At 49.4% G+C, this 18692-nt stretch overlaps 1 protein-coding gene across 4 annotated transcripts in view; it reads right to left on the bottom strand.

Annotated features, from left to right (window-relative positions):
* The window catches only part of ttc28 (tetratricopeptide repeat domain 28), a 52593-nt gene that overhangs the window by 25066 nt on the left and 8835 nt on the right, over window positions 1–18692 (bottom strand). The window contains exon 1 of one of the 4 annotated variants that reach the window (XM_029837380.1): window positions 12225–12515. The exons of 2 other annotated variants lie outside the window; for them this stretch is intronic. In XM_029837380.1, coding sequence (XP_029693240.1) covers window positions 12225–12251 — 27 coding nt within the window. In that variant the 5' untranslated portion in view covers window positions 12252–12515. Of the gene's footprint in view, window positions 1–122; window positions 210–12224; window positions 12516–18692 lie in introns of those variants that run through there. One more of the 4 variants, XM_029837381.1, reaches the window with a different exon arrangement.

The following is an 18692-nucleotide window of genomic DNA, read 5'->3' as shown; positions in this document are numbered from 1 at the left end:
AGCTCTTTTTATCCGTCAACGCGTCAGACACGCAGTGGCGGCAGGGAGAGTCGGCCTCCGACACCGCCTGCAGCCTCCCGCTCACACACTTCCTGCTCATTAACTCAGTCTGGCTGCATCACCTGCTAGCATAGACGGGGGGTCCAGTCCAGACAGCCCGACGCAAGCAAACATATCGGAAACACACGGCAGCACGTGCTCCCTCTCGCCCGCCGCATCTTCTGCACGCCGACGAGGTCCTTGGCGGCGAATCCCTGCTGAGCGTTTAGACGAGCGCGCTGACATCGGCTGACAGCCTCTCGTCAAGTCAACTGAAATGATCGATAGAAGGGACAAAGCTAATCCTGGCAGAACGTGTCTCCTTGTCCATTGATGTTCAGAGGAACCTGTCAGCGCTCGGAGCAGCATTGGAAGAGCGTTCAGTGTCTCACAGATTTGAAGCTACTGCTTAGGTCGGAATGTTATCCTGCAAACCTCATGAAATAAAACATTTATTTACACTTTGTGGACCGCCGGTCCTGCCTGATAAGAGAATATGAGATAGTAAACGTCTGATTTAGCATCTGTGGGAGGCTGTAAATGCGTTACGTGTTTCCACTTCATGTATTTACACTTTGAGGATTAACCAATGTAATCTATAACATTCCTACAATTAGTACATTCATATTAAGCTTCCTAAATGAGTCTTTGCCTCTGGGCCTGCTTGGTTTCCATTCCATCGGGCTTAAGTCCTGACTGACAGCTGCATCCCGCTGATGTTTGAATCAGCTGGGTGTGGGAGGCAAACTCAATATCAGGCTGCGCCATCACCACTGCGAGATTCCAGCCTTCGTGGAATCCACGTTGACCGCGTTTGACAGTCATATTGCAAATAAAAAAATGGAATGTCACTTCCATTTCCTCATTATCGCCTCCCGTGATGTCTGTCGGCTCTTTAATGGGATTCCTGACTGCGGACATTCGGTAAACCACAAAAAATAGCACATTTAAATTCCACCGTGAGGTTTTTTCTAACAGCTGCATTTAAACTCAGACACAACAATGATGATGGAGTAGATAAAAAAAGTGTGTGAGGAGAGGAACCTCAGATCGATGCAGAGCCGCCGAACAAACAGGAGGCTAGATTAAAAGCCTTCAAATAATATTAAAACACAATAGAGGCCGAAAGACGGGACGGGAAGAGGGTTACGTGTCCGTGTGTCAAAGAAAAGGATGCACGCCGCATGAACAGATGCTTCAATTACGGCTGGTAACTCACATTAATCGAGAACAGATGGCGGCACAAGTGGCAGCGGAGAGAGAGGGCGGGGGACGGGCGAGAGACATAAAGCAGACATGATGGAGATTGATGTCTTTGCAGGTAGCTGAGTCGGCCCCAAAACACACAGATGACGCCCCTCTTCCCACTTCATCGGGGAAGAGGGGCGTCGAACCGGTGTCACTTTAGTTCAGGGGCTTCTCAGGAGAAGGAAACGGATCCGGCGTGCGTCAGCCTCAGCACGGATGCTCGTCAGCGTTAGTCAGCATCTGTCATTACTGGCTTTTCTGCTGATTCAGGAAGTTGAATTACCACCTCCGAGCACTCTGACGGGATCTTAGAGGCTTCAACAAATCAGAAGACAGTTTCACACCAACCAGATAGATAAATGGATTTGAATGTATTTCCAGAACTTTACATTATCTGGTGTGTGTCTGTTGTACCCTGCTTTTCCTCAAAATGTAAACCTTCTGGAAATATATTCACATCCATTTATTTATCTGGTTGATCATAGGTTCTACCCCGGGTGCAAGTGATTTACCTGCAAAAGTGCCCTTCAGCAATCCTGATCCTCTTCAAAGAAGCGCTATGTTCGCACAAACTATTGTCAATAATGTTATTTTAAGGAAAACTAGCCCAGCAAACACCCAAGCAAAAATCTCCAAAATGCTGGAAATAACAGCAGGAATTATCTTTCAGAGACGGGAGGATCCTGATAATGAGCATCACTTAGAAACAGGGGTCATTTGGCTCAATCGATACTCCACTTATCCCACAGTAGGTGATGCAAACAGCGCCGTGTGAGCTGTGAGCGGTGTGCTGCAGACCTTGAAGAGGGAGATCATTAGTTAAAACCCTGAGAGGGTCTGGGGGTTCATTAAGACGCAGCAATCTGTATTGTGAGGATGCTCCAGTAGGATTGAATGCACCTTATTATCAGGGCAAAGTATTAGCGAATGCAGACGCTGCAGCAAAATATAGTTACTCTGCGAACGCACACTCCTCTGGTCCTGTAGCACAAGTTCTTCTAATAGACCAGCGGGCTTGTAAATCATTGGGATGGAGGGACGATGCTGCTGAAAAGGCATCTTCAGAGGACACTGGAAACATCAACAAACAGCTGATGTGGCCAAAAACAACAGAACTGTTTCAGATGTGAAGCCAAATCCATCAATATTAGCACACACACACACACTCACACACACACAGCCCAACTGTTTTCTGGTAATCAGCATGAATATTTATCATAGTTTCACAGGGACACTAGCTAAGAAGCAATAATTGAGTTGGAGTGGCCATTGCTACCCCTTCCGCTGGGACCCATAAAGATGTTCCACAGCCAGCTGTGGGTCCTCAAACAGTGTAATGGCTTCATAAATCAGTGTAGTCTCATGCTTGATACCTTTGATATGTTTTAAAGGCGGGATGAAGGGGCCTGGGGTGGCCTAAAAACGTCACTCGTTATGCGAGCGGAGGTGCAGCTTTGTTAGCGTGTCAAAGGGCCCGTTGATGGGCACAAGCATATGTAGGGTCATCTGTGATGGCCCTGACATCAGATGTTGAGGGACCACAGAGCCGACTAATTTGGCCTTGCGGCCAGTCTGTAATAGTAACCATTAAATCATGTTAGGGCGCGCATCGTCTTCTCTGGCGTTGTTTAATACGCAACAGAAGCGATCGATGAGCTAATGCTACAGTAAGATCGGGGATCCCTACAGTATCTGAGGTGACTGATCATTCATCAAACACATCAACCTATTACCTAATTCCCCCTGTCTCCGTCCTCCCTAACGTGCCTGGTTCTGCTCAATGTTTCTGCCCGTTAAAGGGGAGTCGCTCCCCCTCCGCTGTTGCGTAAATCTGCATCGCGTTCGCAGATTTCTCCGTCGTTTTGATCAGAATGTTTAGATTAAGGAACTTCCTGTTAGATTGATGGTTCCAAAGCGTGGCTGAATGACTGCTGCCACCGTCGCCGTAGTCACAGTGGTCACATGCAAAGCGTCAGATGAAGATTAGACCGAGGCGGCGTGACCCCGGTCACACCTTGACCCCATGTGACTCGCATCCGTCACGTCGGGTTTTGAAAGTTGAAGCTGTCAGATGAGCCGTGGAACACCTCCCTGCATGCATTTACCCTTTTAATTGATTCCATCAAACAGCTGCTGTGATGCAACACTGATGGAGCCACTGATGGGTCCACAAGGACCCGTGTATTAATACCAGATTACCTACGATGTTAGCACGCAGCGTAGCATTTCTGTCGCACTATTATGATGTCACAGCCGACTGAAACTTGGCTTGAGTTAAGGTCGGACATTTCTAGAAGTGTGTCCGTGCTTGGTGGAGAAAGCAAGAGCGAAATGTGCTGTGTTTAAGCTGACGCTTGCAGTCAGGACGTGTCGACGCGCGAGGGCATTTTTCAATACAGCTTTGAAATGTGGCGTCTGGAGGTCGGCGTAATGGGCTCGCTGACACACGGGTCTCTTTTTATCTCCTCTTCAAGAGCAGACGACCTCTCCTAAACGCAGCTGTCCCAACACGTGCCTCTTTCCATCGTGTTGCGATTCGGTGGAGGGAAGCTGCGGGGACATCGGCCCGGACGTTTAACCTCAGCCGCAGTCGCGTGACACCGGCCGCCGCGCGGAACTTTAACTGAACGCCTTGGTTTTCTCCCTGGAGGCACAGCTGACTTCAGCTCCTGGGGTTCATTCCCAGAGTGACCGAAAGCAATTCTGCTTCTTTCTTTCCTTCCTTCCTCCTCTCTCCGCTCTGGTTTATCTGCAGACCCAGACCCTGAGTCATTCCCTCCACCCGTCCATGCGGGCGCACGCGCTATCGGCCCCCATCTTTGAAACAATCCAGCTCGCGCTGGCACGCACGCTATCTCGCACCCTGCATCAATTACAGTAGAGGAAGGGTATGAGCCGAGGGGGGAGGAGGACAAGTGTCTCTCTGATCCTGTTGACTGCGCTACAGCACAGGGGTTTGCTTTGCTCGCACTGTTTAATTAGGCTGTCACTCAGCCGGCCGCCGCCGCCGCCGCCGCCGCGTTCATGTGTAGGTGTGCGCGCGGGGCGACCGGCTGCACGCCTGATTGCCTCGGTGACCTTTGACCCCCGAGGGAACAAATATACCTGCTGGGAAAATGAATAAAGAGGTCAGGTAGGACAGAAGAGCCGTCAGCCATTTTGTTCTCTTGTTTTCACTGAGGTTTTGCTGCTTGAAACCGTGCGCTCATTAGTCCGGGGTGACCGGCGCCGGCCTGCGTGCGACTTCCTACAGCTGCCATGTGTGGAGCGAAGCATTAAACGCCGTTGGATTCGCCTCCACACGTGGAACGGGGCCGCTAACAGGCACGCGGGGAAACGGAACGATTCCTCTGCCTCTTCCCTCTGAAACGGCCGACCTCTCGACGCCTCCTGTAATTGCCACGTCGAAGGCTTTTTTAATTATTTATTTCCTTATTTTTTGCCAAATTTGAGAGCATTCGCTTCGCATTAAGATGGAATCCAGGCTGGCGACAAAGCCTGACAGGCATTTAATCATAAATCAAAGAATCTCTCCCAGACAAAATAAACCTTTCCTCACAGAATCTGATTCTTGTGGGCGTTTAAAGAACCCATGAAGAACACGTATAGATCATATATGGTCTATTTGCATTATTCCCTCAGTAGCACCAGTGATACATTCAGAAACTGCGGCGTTAAACTGATCAGACTTGTTTTTTCCACAAGAATACAGGCAGCATTCTGATTAAACAGAGAGTCAAAGTATCAAGGTAAACGCTGAATTCACAGAGAATCAAAGTTATGTTGTTGTGCCGCCATCCTTGGCTCTTCCCTCCCCCTCTCCCGCCCGCCCCCGCCATCTCCACGTCCTTCTGCTTCTCTTTCCACTTTTGAAACTTAAAGCAGGGTCAACTCTCTCTCCCTTCCTCAGCTCTCGGTCTTAATTAGAGCCAAATGATGCGGGGAGAGACGAGGAGAGGTGGAGGACAGGAGGGGAGGCGCGGCACAAAAGCCCGGTGATTACTCTGGGGAAGATGTCGCGCATACACTTCCTGCTCGGTGAACGGGGGCAAGGAGAGAACCCGGTCCTAATGATTCCCTACAAAGCTAATTACAACCCCTCTCTGCTTCACATCCAGCTCCTGATTGTGATGATCCACGGACACCTAGCAGAGAGCATTGGGCCATAAATCTGGTGTTTGGTCTTTCCCACTGGCATAAACAAGATCAGTCCAGCTCTCTGATGGTCCCCTGTGAACACATGTTGTTGCTAGGTTGACTAGGTTGTTTTATTTGATTTGGCCAGAATAACGAGCCCAGTATGGATCGGCCGTTTAAGATGCAGCACAGGGGAAGGAGTGGCCGGGCTTTTAATGCAGAAAAAGGGGCTTTTAATTCCAGCTGACCCTTCACTAACCCCCTCAAGTGGCCCTCCAATCAGCAGCACAACGCTTCGTCCTCCGCCACAGCATGTCCCCACAGACTTGAAGGCAGCACAGAATATGCTAACAATAGCTGGCTGCAGCTGAAATAATCCACCACCAGCAACACAGACTATATGAAGACGAGTTCTTTATGGCATCGGCCTCAATGTGCTTATAAAAGGGTCGTCTCACAACCAAAAAGCAGCAACACACGCACCGACAGAGGCTGTTTTGTCCTGCTTTACTGAAAATAAAATTAAAAAAAGACAGCCCTGAGCTCTTTAGTTTTCTCCTTGATCTTGAGGACGAGTTTGGATTTGGACGTTTATGCAAACATTGTTCGGGTTTTTGTGAGAACCATTTGCATTTTCTGCTCTTTTCTTATATCTTAAATACAATAAAAATGTATTTTTACATAAAAATGTTCAAATGAATGATTCGGCTTCGGTTTTCCTGCATAGTACTCGTGTTATTATTCATTCCTGTCATGCATTAAAGAAGAACAACTGATAATGGTCTCTATATATGTGGACATAATTACACAATTAATAATAACCAACCAGAGGTTGTTTGCTGATTAAAATGTGGTAACAATTATTATTTAAGCTGTCAGAATTAATAGTGGCTAGCTGGAGACGTAAGAACTTTAGTTTATTTGTGTAAATTTACTGTTCTTGAGAACTGGGATCATAACGATGAACCTAAAAATTAAATTAAAACAGAAGCTTTAGACTCCTGTTTCATTGTCGCTCCCAAAGCCATTTTAAATGCAGACTTAACCTTTCTGCCCTTTAAAAAAGGAGGAAAACTCCAAACATTTGTAAGCGGTGAGAACAACATCCTCCACTGTGTGTCCAAGGGGACAGAAGAACACGCCAGAGAACCGGAGGGGAACGCTGCTGATTCCTCAGGTGAGATGTGGATATTCCAGATATTCCACCACCGCTGTCACACACCATAAATATTAACGACATCGGTCCCACGGGGCAATTAATTTTCAGTGTTAGCGCACCTCCCTTTTCTCCTGGGCGTACCCTGCTCCCCGCTGCTTTATCCTTTCATTAAAGCAGATACGCACGGCCCACTTTAGGTGCAATTTAGATGAGCCGCTTCTATATGAGCCAGCCAGAGAATGGTGATGTCACGCCCACTGTGTGCCAATTACAATTCAATTTAGCAGAAGAAACACTCTGGAATGTGATTACAGCCCGTATATAGTGTGTGTGTGTGTGTGTGTGTGTGTGTGCGTGTGTGCGTGCGTGCGTGTGTGTGTGTGTGCGTGATGTTTAACACCTTTCACTCAGCACCTCCGTATTCTGGAGACACTTTCTCCGTCATTGTCACCTCCTGACTGTCTCGCCAAGACAACCAGGACAGGACGTCACATTTAGAACATCCCAGCAGGAGAGCAGCCAAAGATGGTCACTGCTGTTACACTTAACCGCAGGTTGGCTCATGACATTTGGATAAACTTCCAGTTCATCATCTTTCCTCCAGCACTTGTTATCTGTAAACACGGATCTGTCCCCAGGAAACTAGTGCAAACAGCTACGGTGCCGCCCCCCCCCCCCCCCCCCCCCCCCCCCGAGGGCCCCCCGGCTACTGTAAATGCCTTGAGTGCAGCTTAATTTAAAGGTTGGGGAACCATCTTAAATAAATCCCCAGCCAGAGATTTTGTGTATTGTGTGTTGCACTCTCAAACACAGACACACACAGATATCCCATCCCATGGGAGCAGAGTGCCCCCCCATCCCTGATTATGTGGCAGAACTGTTAACTGGAAGTGATAAACTCTGATCCAAAGCCCAGGGTGCAGATCTACCTGGGTTTGCTGGGAGAGCCGAGCTTACACAGGCACACTTAATAGGTGTTGCTAACTAGCTGCAGCTAACATCTACAAGGTTGGTCCCTTTGTAGCAACACACACAAGAAGAACACACACTCTCTGATGCCTCCTTTGTGGGCTGACATCAGAACGTGCGCGACCACATGAAAGTGCAGCTGGAAATGCAAAAGGCAACACCTCTGCCCGCGATCACTGCGTGCAGCGCCAGCCAAAACGCAAATCCGTGGGTAATAGCGACGCGAAGCTGAGTCAGAGGCTGAATACGGGAAGAGTGAATCAAAACAAGCATCTGCTGCTAACGAGTGAGGAGTATTTTATGTTTGTGTGGCGCTTTATTCTGTTTATTACCAGTGAAACCTGGTGTTAGGACTAGTTCCCAGATGGAAGGCCTGTCTAGAACTGGATGGAGGAGGTCACGACTGATTCGGGCTTCTCCTTCAACATACATAAATCCTTCTGAGGTACGTCTGATGGCTGAGGTGAGATGCATTATGGGATACCCAGCTGTCCCTCGTCCACACACATCACGGCTGATCAATACTTCGGAAAATGGGCGGAGCAACTACACATCCGAGCACCTGAAGCGCACTTGACGCCTGATTGATGACGTTTCACAAGCACCCGAGAACACAAGTGCGGACGAGTGCACATCACGAGAACTGGCACTTTACTCCGAAGATGAAAAAGACACGAGATAAGATCGACGGTGGTCATTAGAGGCGGCAACGAGCAGAGTCGATGGACGAGACATCCAGTGGACACACGTTTTTAAAGACGCGCTCAGATGAAATGAGCCATTAAGGATGGATGGGAAGAGGCCCGGCTGATATGGCTGCACATCTGTTCTGCATCTGCAGGTGTCAGGTACGCTAGCAGAGCTCCGGCGAGCCCCTCAGCTGAGGGGCGACGCCAATTTGTCTTTGAGGTTCTGCCGACAAACTGCAGAGAATCACAAAGGCTTTGAGACGAGGCGCAGTTAGCAGATCGTCTTGCTGTCTGCGCTCCGCTTCCATGAAAGGGAAAACTGTTTTGTCGGACCTCCTCTCTGGAGAGCCGGGGAGAGAAAGAGAGGAACAATATCATCCCTGGGACAGATTAGGGTTCGGTAAGAGACGGTATCTCCGCACTGATAGGCATGAAATAAGCAGAGGGGTGTATCAAGAGGAGAGGGACGGGGAAGGAGACGTCCCGAGGACACGGGAGCCGAGCAGCTCGATCAACATGACAAGCTCCTGGGGGAGCCTTGTCCTCTCAGCCTGCAGACGCGGTGCGTTTCTGAGGGAGGTAGAAAGAGAAAGTCTGGCTTTGGTCGGTGGGGGGGTTCCTTTATGCATAACTGAAGATCCTCGCAGAAAGCAGAAGGAGACCAAACTCAGCCACCATTCTCCCTGCAGTGGCCAGCTGGCGCTCAGCTAAATGACCACGTCCTCGTTCCTTTTGAAACTGCTTCTGTGGACTGTAACTGTAACTCCGGGCAATAAAGGGGACATCACAACCTGCCCTGGGCGGGTGGGGGGCAACCGGTGAGGGGCAGTGACATAAAATCAGCCAGGCACATGAGGGACGGCAATTAGTCCGTAAATGACATGTTGAAGCCGTTCTCAGGCCAGTCCGGGACCACGTGGGCTCGGTGTGTCCACTCTGAGTGCGTGGAGACTCTAACCCAGACCAGTGATGCTGAAAACTGCTCTGGGGCAGAAAGATTTCTGCAGACTGCGGGATCACATTACTTATTTATCACGACGCAGCTTTGAATCCAGCCGTGGTCGGAGTCCGAACTCAGGAGGGCTGGAGAAAAGACACCGTTTGTTTCACTTACAAAAAAAAAAAGAAAAAAATCCATGAATGACCTGGATTAATTATACGAAGGGTTCGTCCGGGCTCCTAACGACCTTTAAGCTCGGAACGCGCCTGGGAGAAGGAAAGCAAATATCTGCCGGTCGCATTCAAACGGAGCGCGTGACCGAGCGTTCGTGCAGGTTCTGGTGGCAGGGCCACAGCGTCTTAAATCACAGGCCCCAGTGTAGCTTTAAGCAGCTTAGCTGCACCGTAAACACATTACAAGCAGCGCGCTGCCAGTCTGAGTGAGGAGAATGTGAAATGTTTGCTGAGCTGCTGCCAGGTAAACAGCCGTTCCCTCAGGGAGGAAGGAAACACGGAGGAGCCGCGTCTTCTACAAGTGTGTCAACCCTCCGAGCTGCTGCGTGAACTCATTGTTTCAGGGGAATTACATCAACCCTCTAATATTCAACACACACACACACACACACTAACGAACCCACACACAGAACTTTTACAGGCTGAGTCACTCAGAGAATCTCAAAGGAACTTGGAAAAGAAAAAAAACAACAAAGACCACAGTGGTAGGTTGACATATAAACCCTATAGTTGCATTCATGGTGATTAGAAAAAGCAATATTGACACTGTACATGGCCATCTGCTGCAACTACATTCAACATATTGAAAGGAGGCACCCTCTCCTTCACCACCTCTCCTGTTGTCGGCTGGGATTGTTCCCCAGACTGAATCAAGGAGGAAAGATCGATTCTCGGAGCGGGGTGGGTGGCAGGGTTGGTCCCAGAGCCCCCCCAGCTCACAGTTAGCATATTTCTCAGTTCATCCTCCTGCTCCAGTTCCCATTTTCATTTCAGTCAATTTTCTCTCTGTCTTCTCTTTCCTCCCTCTTGATTTTAATTGAATTTAATCCCGTCCTTTAGATTAGATAACCCCAAACCGCAAGCTAACACCAGCACGCTGTGTGTGTGTGTGTGTGTGTGTCAGCACGTGTAAACCAGTGTGTACTGCTGTGGGTCTGTGCACACACCAGCTTTCATTTGGAACGCGGCGCGCAGCAGAAAGGGAATATTGATTTTATAGCATCTTACACCATTAAATAACACTTTGATTCAAAGTAATACATTGCAGCTCCTGCCACAGAGGCTGCCCCCATTCACTCTGGAAAATAAAAGCCTGCAGACGTTGTTTTCTTTCCAAAATAAAAGCACCCCAGCGCTGTCAGCTGCTGTTTAAATGTTCCTCCAGGAACTGAATGTTAAGTGGAACTACTGTACTATTTTTAAGGTCTTTGGGGGGGCTTTTAATGGCTGTACAGTAAAAGTGCAGCCTTGAAAACAGGCAGTGAAAGCAGTCCTCGGGGTCTGTGTCAGGGGTTTCCGTCACCCCACAGAGCCTGAGGTCACCACGACACGGTGCCACAGCTCACTCAGAACTCACCGATGGAAGTCACGGACGACAGATCAACGACCGCTGTGAGAGGACGCAGGAGCAAAATCGATGCTTTTCAGAGTTGGGTGTGATCCTCGGGGTTGCGACCGCCGGTTGTCACCCGCTGGCTGAAACCTAACTCAACATTCCCGACTTCTGAGGAAACTCCGGCGACCTACAAACACGAGAGTCCAGCTCGGGTCCAACCCTCTCGGCCAGGAGATTAAATGCAATTTGCATCTAATTGTGCAGCGCGTGCTCGCAGAACTATTCCGGTCAGGGACGACTTGAGGTGCTATTTACGTATTTAATTACAGGCAGAAGTGGAGGGCTTATTTGTGATCACATAGCTGACCTATAAATAATCCAACCATCGGCCACATCTAACGCCACCATATTGCCGCTCGGTAGCGCCGTGTTGCGTTCAGTCGTACCGGGAGAATCTGTTTTTCTCTCCCGTTTCATCTCCAGCTGATGGTTTCAGAGCCCCTCAGCTATCACGGCTCCATCTCTTCCAGCCCAGGGATCCTTCTAGAGAGCGCAGTTGCTCTCTGTGATCTCTGAGCCAGAAACACACAGAATGTGGTTTTGGCATCAGACCCCAGTTCACACTACCCACTCAAGCCACAGAGGAGGGTTTAAAACATCAGCAGCTGCCTTTTCAAACACATTTTCCAGGGAGAGGAGCCTGGATCAGTGTCTCTGCGAACGAGGTGATGGTCAAGCAACAAAGAAAAGGAAACCTGAACGTCGGGTTTTCCAGACGAACCCACCAGCAGCTGTAATCCAGATAAAAATACATCTGATGTGATTCACACATCCGCCATATTACAGATTTTAATTAATGTTTAGATCATTCCAGCAATTTAGGGCTGCAACATAAATATCTTATTAATCCTCTATTATCAGCATCCAAGAGGGGCTGTGAACACAGAAAAGTTCAATTAAACTGCATTTCCAGTGCTTTAGGATTTAAATCAATCTTTTTTGCGGCTTTTCCTGATCATTATTCACTTCACTGGTGTATTTTCCTCAATTCAACGTGGGGAAATGAAAACCTTTAATTAACTCCGCGGTTCCATTTTTCAATTTTTATTAGATCTGTCATCAAGTTGCTGCCGGCTTTTTTCTATCTCATATATAATTAAAATGCTCCAGCGTTCATTGTACTCAGTCTAAAGCGTTTGTGGCATCCATAGAGTGTCTGGATGTCCATAGAACGGGCTCCTGGAGCTGCAGGTGGCGACTTCATCGCGACTTTATCAAGCTTAAAAGAATATCTGCCTTATCCAATAAAGCTGCAATAAGCCTGCAGAGACACGATCCAGCAGCGACTGCGGGATATTAGCAGATTATCCCTAATAAAGTGTGCGTGGCTGCGCTTTCTGCGTGTTTAAATAGCCCTGTTGATCCCCGCCGGTGCCAGCCAGCCTCCCGGCGCATTCCGCCGGAGCTCACTCACCTTCTTCCGGGGCTGCCATTTCATCATATTTAGAAAGCGCAGATGTTCAGCATCGAAGGGTCACAGCGGCCGGCGAGGAGCGACGTGGACGCGCAGGGGAAGACGCATCTCATTGCGCGACGGCGGAGGTGCAGAAGCGCAGCGTCCGGCCGGAGTTTGGTAGTTTGAATTCCGCCACAGAGACTCCGGAGAAGAGCGGCTGACACCGCGCACAGTCCTGACAGCCGAGAGTGGGGCTGGAGCAGAAGCATCATCTGTCTGCTCCGGGGGGGGAGGACTGAAGCGAACCAGAGCTGAAACCCAACACTGCTCATGCTCGCTCTCCACCCCTCTCTCTCTCTCCCCTAGTCTCGCACATGCTCTCTCTCTCTCTCTCTCTCTCTCTCACACCTGTGGCAGCTTCAAAGTTAATTCCAAATCGACCATCCAAACTCATTAATTCTCCTAAAACCTTCTTTCCCCACGTGTCTGTTCAGGTAAACGTACCTGCATGGCTCCTCCCCTTTGCACAACCTTTAATAAGAGTGTGTTTCACTATCTCTTCATGCACGGACCGGTTCTGGTCCATCTGGTTCAGGTCCATCTGGACAGGAACTCAGCTGAGATTATAAATGCTGAACTGCTGTTTGTTCTCAATAAAGGTATTTATATAAAATATTAAATATTAAATCAGACACCAATGACCACAGAGAGACTACAAAATGAGGTTTTTAATTATCAAAGGAGTCGACATCCCAGAAGAGCATTCGTTCCAGTGTCAACGGCGCTGAAGCTCATTTTTCTCCGACAGGAAGGACAAGAGCCAAAACCTCTCGGTGCGTCAGCGGCGTTTGTGTGAAATCGGAGCCGAGAGTGATGTTATTGTGTTTCAGGGAGAGAAACGGACCAGGGGGGTTTCAGTTAGCTTAGCTTAGCATCAAACCAGCTTTTTTGGCTCCAGGAGAGAGCTGAAAAGCCACGTTCTTGGCCTGCAAGTGCATCCCTGCCTGATCGAGAAGAGGAAGGACCCTCGCAGGGTGACGGTGGGGGTAAATGCCCACAAACACGCATAAAATAAACAAGTGAGGGTAAATTAGTCTTGAGAAAGATCATTTCCTGGTATGTGTGAAGTCTTTTACGGCTCTGATTGTCCGTGATCGCCGACGCACGTGAGCGACCCCGGCGTCGCCAAAGTAGGGGTCTGGACCCACCTCTGGTCGCCCTGGCGGCGTCTGAGTGGGTCGCACGGCTCTGCAGACCACATAGTTGTCGCTGACCCGGAGGTTAAGCTCTTAATTGAATCCATGTTCCAAAATAAATGAAACACCAGTTGTTATAGGAGCTTTTCGCCGGGGAGAACAACAGTCTGTGAAGATCAAGGCGGCGGTGGCGCTGATGTAATGTGGGTGTAACGTTCTGGTTGCAGCAGGGAGACGGGAGACACGATAAGCTGTCCTCCTCCTCCTTCTGATGATCATGATGAAAAAACACTGACCTGACGTTTTTCCCCTTTCAAGGGAAAGTGCCAACTCATTTAGACTCTCAGAAAAACCTGCTGTCAGCGCCGCGCTATCGTCTAAAAAGCTGCAAAACAGCCTCCAACCACCAGGGGGCTCTGTCAAACCCACGCGGGCCAAGGTTGCGGAACGCTGACATGTTTTGAAATAAAAAAAGACGTGGATTTTGAAGCTATAACAATGATTTAAGGAACAACCATTAAATTCTGCTCCACTGAGAATAAAATGTCCTTTCATAAACCTGCTTCCAGACTGGTGAGGCAGTTTAACGACCCTGTACCTCACTGGTTCCACACAAGCAGCCGCTGCTTCCGACCGTCCAGGACGTGTCAGTTATATTAAACCGTTATGTCTTTCTGACAGGCGGCGCGATGCAGCCACGGCGATGGCGGGAGATAACGGCGGCGACGGCGGGCGGCCGCGGTCTCGGCTGACCTCCGTTCGCCCGTACAGGCCTCAGTAACACCAGGGAGACCGCCCTGAGTGAGCAGTTCAGGGGCAATTCGAAACGGGAAACGCTCATATTTTGGTGCTAATTTGACATCATTTGTTGCTGATGGTCTGTCCCACAAACACTCCGCAGCAACTGACACACGCGTGTGAGGAGGCGCGTGTGAGGAGGCGGGTGTGAGGAGGCGGGTGTGAGGAGGTTCGTGTGAGGAGGCGCGTGTGAGGAGGCGGGTGTGAGGAGGTTCGTGTGAGGAAGCGGGTGTGAGGAGGTTCGTGTGAGGAGGCGGGTGTGATGAGGCTCGTGTGAGGAGGTTCGTGTGAGGAAGCGGGTGTGAGGAGGTTCGTGTGAGGAGGCGGGTGTGATGAGGCTCGTGTGAGGAGGCGGGTGTGAGGAGGCGGGTGTGATGAGGCTCGTGTGAGGAGGCTCGTGTGAGGAGGCGGGTGTGAGGAGGCGCGTGTGAGGAGGCGGGTGTGATGAGGCTCGTGTGAGGAGGTGGGTGTGAGGAGGCTCGTGTGAGGAGGTGGGTGTGAGGAGGCTCGTGTGATGAGGTTCGTGTGAGGAGGCTCCTGTAAGGAGGCGGGTGTGAGGAGGCGCGTGTGAGGAGGCGGGTGTGAGGAGGCGGGTGTGAGGAGGCGGGTGTGATGAGGCTCGTGTGAGGAGGCGGGTGTGAGGAGGCGGGTGTGATGAGGTTCGTGTGAGGAGGCGGGTGTGGGAAGGCGCGTGTGAGGAGGCGGGTGTGAGGAGGCGCGTGTGAGGAGGCGCATGTTCTTCTGTGGGTTTTTTGGACGTTCACATTTGATCCTAAATTACAAACACCCCTAAGATGCCATCAATAATGCAGAAGCTACTGCAGTTTGTGTGTGTGCGCCCGTGTGTGTGTGTGTGTGTGTGTGTGTGTGTGTGTGTGTGTGTGTGTGTGTGTGTGTGTGTGAAAGAGAGAGAGAGAGAGAGAGATTTGTTTATGCTCATGGCTGGTGCAAGGCTCATTGTTTTTTCATGAAAACAGTAAACTGCATATTTACGACCTGTTATGACGAGCAAACAGAGGAGGGCGGCGGTGAGCAGACAGCAGCCGGGTCATCAATACACATCCCAGCTCATTACAGCTGCAGATGCATCATCACCATCGGGTTATATACGACCCACACGTCGGGATTAAAATCAACAGAAAACGGCAGCGTTGCTCCTGACCTCTGCCCCCCCCCACACACACACCGGGAGACGCGTTTGTCGGGGGTCGCGGGAGACGAGCGAAGCTGCGTTGGACCGTCAAAGCCAATATGAGACGTATTATGTCCTGGACACACACAGGCGAGCTCCTGCAATAAACACACAGGCTCTGTCAGGAAAGTCGACATGATGGAGCACCTTCTCCACCCCGGACGAGTCCTGAACACACACCACAGCAGTGATAGATGCACTGTGTGGGTGTGTGTGTGTGTGTGTGTGTGTGTGTGTGTGTGTCTTGCTACTATTTGACACAACAACAACCACAGTGCAGCTTCTCAGAAGAGTAACATATACAGGATTTTCAGTAGATTTTTCTGGTGCAACTTTAATCGTAAACAATAGAATAATTTAAATCCTCAATAAACGTCAGTGTGAGTAATGTCTCGCGCTTGCATCAATCCAGTAATTATGGTTCCAATAATTAGGCGCACGCGCATCCGTCTCCTGTTTTCACACTTTCATCAGATAAGAGGCATTTATCTTTGAGCTAGCATGGCTCTGATCAATGTTAGGTCCAATATTTATCCAGTTTCTACAAATTCCTGAGGGAAATATCTCACAATTCTGTGTTCAGCTGCTAATCTCTCACCGCGTGGGCCAGGTGATGTAACGCGAGTGATGTAAACACAAGTTTATTGTGTATTTTAAACTTCCTCAAAGCCTCTTAAAGTGTAGAGAAGGTTGGATGCATGTTCTCGTTGCCAGAGTCTTAAGTTTGATCCATTATTTATTCTATTTCATGAACCTGATGCTTTCATGGGCGGAGAATGGAGACAAACGCGTCTTTGTCGCCCCCTGGTGGGCTGCTGCAGTAAGTCAATGAAACTCCTCCTGACCTGAATTGAACAGCACAATTAAATGACTTTAATTCTTAACTCAGTTTCTCATCAAAAATAGTTTCTTCTTAATATAATACAGTTAATTCTCAACATCGCCAGCTGTGGGGAACACCTACAGTATCTATGACAGTCGGGGTTAAAGTGAAAGTTTGGTGATATGAGCCCTGTTTAAGTCCTTCAAGGAAAATCAATAGTGTCCTTTTGAAATTTACTATATATTCGATGAGCTGGAGGAGTCCCAGAGATTAAGACTCTTGCTCATGTTGGATGACCCTGCAAGTCAGATAAGAGACCCCTGATAATGGATCGTTACCATCCGGCGGTCGTCTTCCAACTCACACGTTTCACTGCTCCGTTATCAGCGAGCGACACAGTGCACAAAGTTGAAAATAATCAGAGGCTTAGACAGTTAATTCTTATTAACATGAATAACTTGCTATTGAGGACAAAATCTTTACGGTTGTTTTGCTAATTTATCAGTATTTAGCGAGGACGCGGCCTGAATGTGAGATAAAGTCTTCAGCAGCGTGAACACATCAGTCTGTGCGGCCTCCAGGCGCCCACCGCAAATTAGACCATTCATCTTTGCTAGCAAACATGGCCGCTAACACTGTCTAACACACACACGCACGCACACACACACACACACACACACACACACACACACACGGACAGTCTTTCACCTTCCTACTCGTCTCGCCTCTGCAGCTGCTACGCCAACCCGTCTTGTTTACTCGCCGTTTCTGGATATTTGGCAGCGACCGTGGCTCTTTTGTAAGAAAATCTCCATCTAAAAAAACCAACGGCGGCCGAGGACACACAACTACACGCGAGTGTAGGTCAAGAGGTCAGAGGTCAACGGCGGAGCGTGAGTCGGGGGGGGGGTGACCACAGGTCAAAATGGTGTCAAATCAGGGCGATGGGGAAGAGGGTTTGTTAGCTTATCAGATCAGTGCAGCAATGTAGCGGTATCGACTCAAACACATCGGTCGGCTGTTGACATCGATCCCATCCAGCCTGGGAATTTTTTGGGAACAGGGAGAAAAGCCGATCAGCTGATCGGGCAAGGTCGGATACGAAGGAACAAAATAATCCAGCTCGTCGCTCGTCCGGCTGCGGACGTTCCCGCGCTACTACGGAAAGCAGCAACAGATGAACGTCCTCGCGTTTCACCAGACTCGCCGACCAGGAACGCTCACGGCTCAAACACCCGTCTGAGCCTCCCTCCTCCACGCCACCTTCGTTCTGCTATTTCCGTCTGCGCCTGCGGTGTTCAAGAAGGTTCCGTGCTGTGTAATCTCTGCCGTTAGCATAAATACAGCTCACCTACTTTGAAGCCCGACACGTCTGCCGCGCGGGGCCTTTGCCGAACGCGCGCCCCCGTGTGCACGACCGCGAGTCTAATCGATACCAGAGGGGGGGCGGCTGATATTGTTGACCTGAGAATGGCGAGAAGACGACATCAAAGGATGATCAGGAAGTATTTACACACAGCAGCAAACAGGCTAATATGGGAGGGTGTCAATAATATCGTACACCAACACTCTGCTCAGGATCTGGTCCGGAGAAACTAAATTACAACGCGCACGTGTGTGTGTGTGTGTGTCTCCATGCTACACTGTTCCTTCCAACCAATTTGATTTGTTTGCCTTATGGCAAGGTTGTATGAAATTGTGCTGTTTAGGAAACCTGAACTCTTATGATGTTGGACAAAATTACCTGACAGAAGCGCGCACGTGTGTGTGTGTGTGTGTGTGCGCGCACCACACACATCTGAAGGTCACATTTAGCGTGCTAACAACACCCCAGCACCTCCTGGAGATCCAACAGGAGTGAGACGTCAGCAGGAAGAGGCTGCTGATGACAGACGTTTACACCTCTCAGACGGAGGTTGTTTTCTCTAATTAGCAGCTGATTATCCAGAGACAGAAATACATCCTCATGTAACGGTCTAAATGTGTCTAAATGCCTCTTTTTTAAGGAATGATTTCATCTCCTGCACCTCCGCGTGGAGCCGATGAAATGCTGCTTTTGCCCGAGCAGCATCAGACCGATGGCTCCTCCGGTCCTGGTCTGTTCGCCAGTTGACGAGGAGCTAAATGAAGTGCTGGAAACAGCAGCTATAGCCTTTTGTGAATGTGCTAATTGAAAAATTGTATCTCTTTGTATGACGACAGCCTGTGTTTAATGACACTTCGGGGGGGAACATTTCCCATTTTCTGATCGTTTTGCAGGCTCAGGTGTTTAATGCTTGTTAAAGGGTTCAAATCCAGCAGGAAAATGTAGGAAATGTAACATGGCTTCACTTCAACGTGAAGCATGACAGGAATAAGCTAACCCCACACATCAACAGAGCTCTGATTAAAATAAAGGGTCTCAGTGGGGGGTGGGGGGGGGGGGTGGGGGGGTTGCTCTCTGCAGCTCCGCTCTCTAAAAAAAAGATTGAAGAGTT

This window comes from Takifugu rubripes, chromosome 6 (genome assembly GCF_901000725.2).
Source record: "Takifugu rubripes chromosome 6, fTakRub1.2, whole genome shotgun sequence".
NCBI lineage: Eukaryota > Metazoa > Chordata > Actinopteri > Tetraodontiformes > Tetraodontidae > Takifugu > Takifugu rubripes.
The sequence above is the reverse complement of the archived record's forward strand: the minus strand, read 5'-3'. Positions and strand labels throughout refer to the sequence as shown.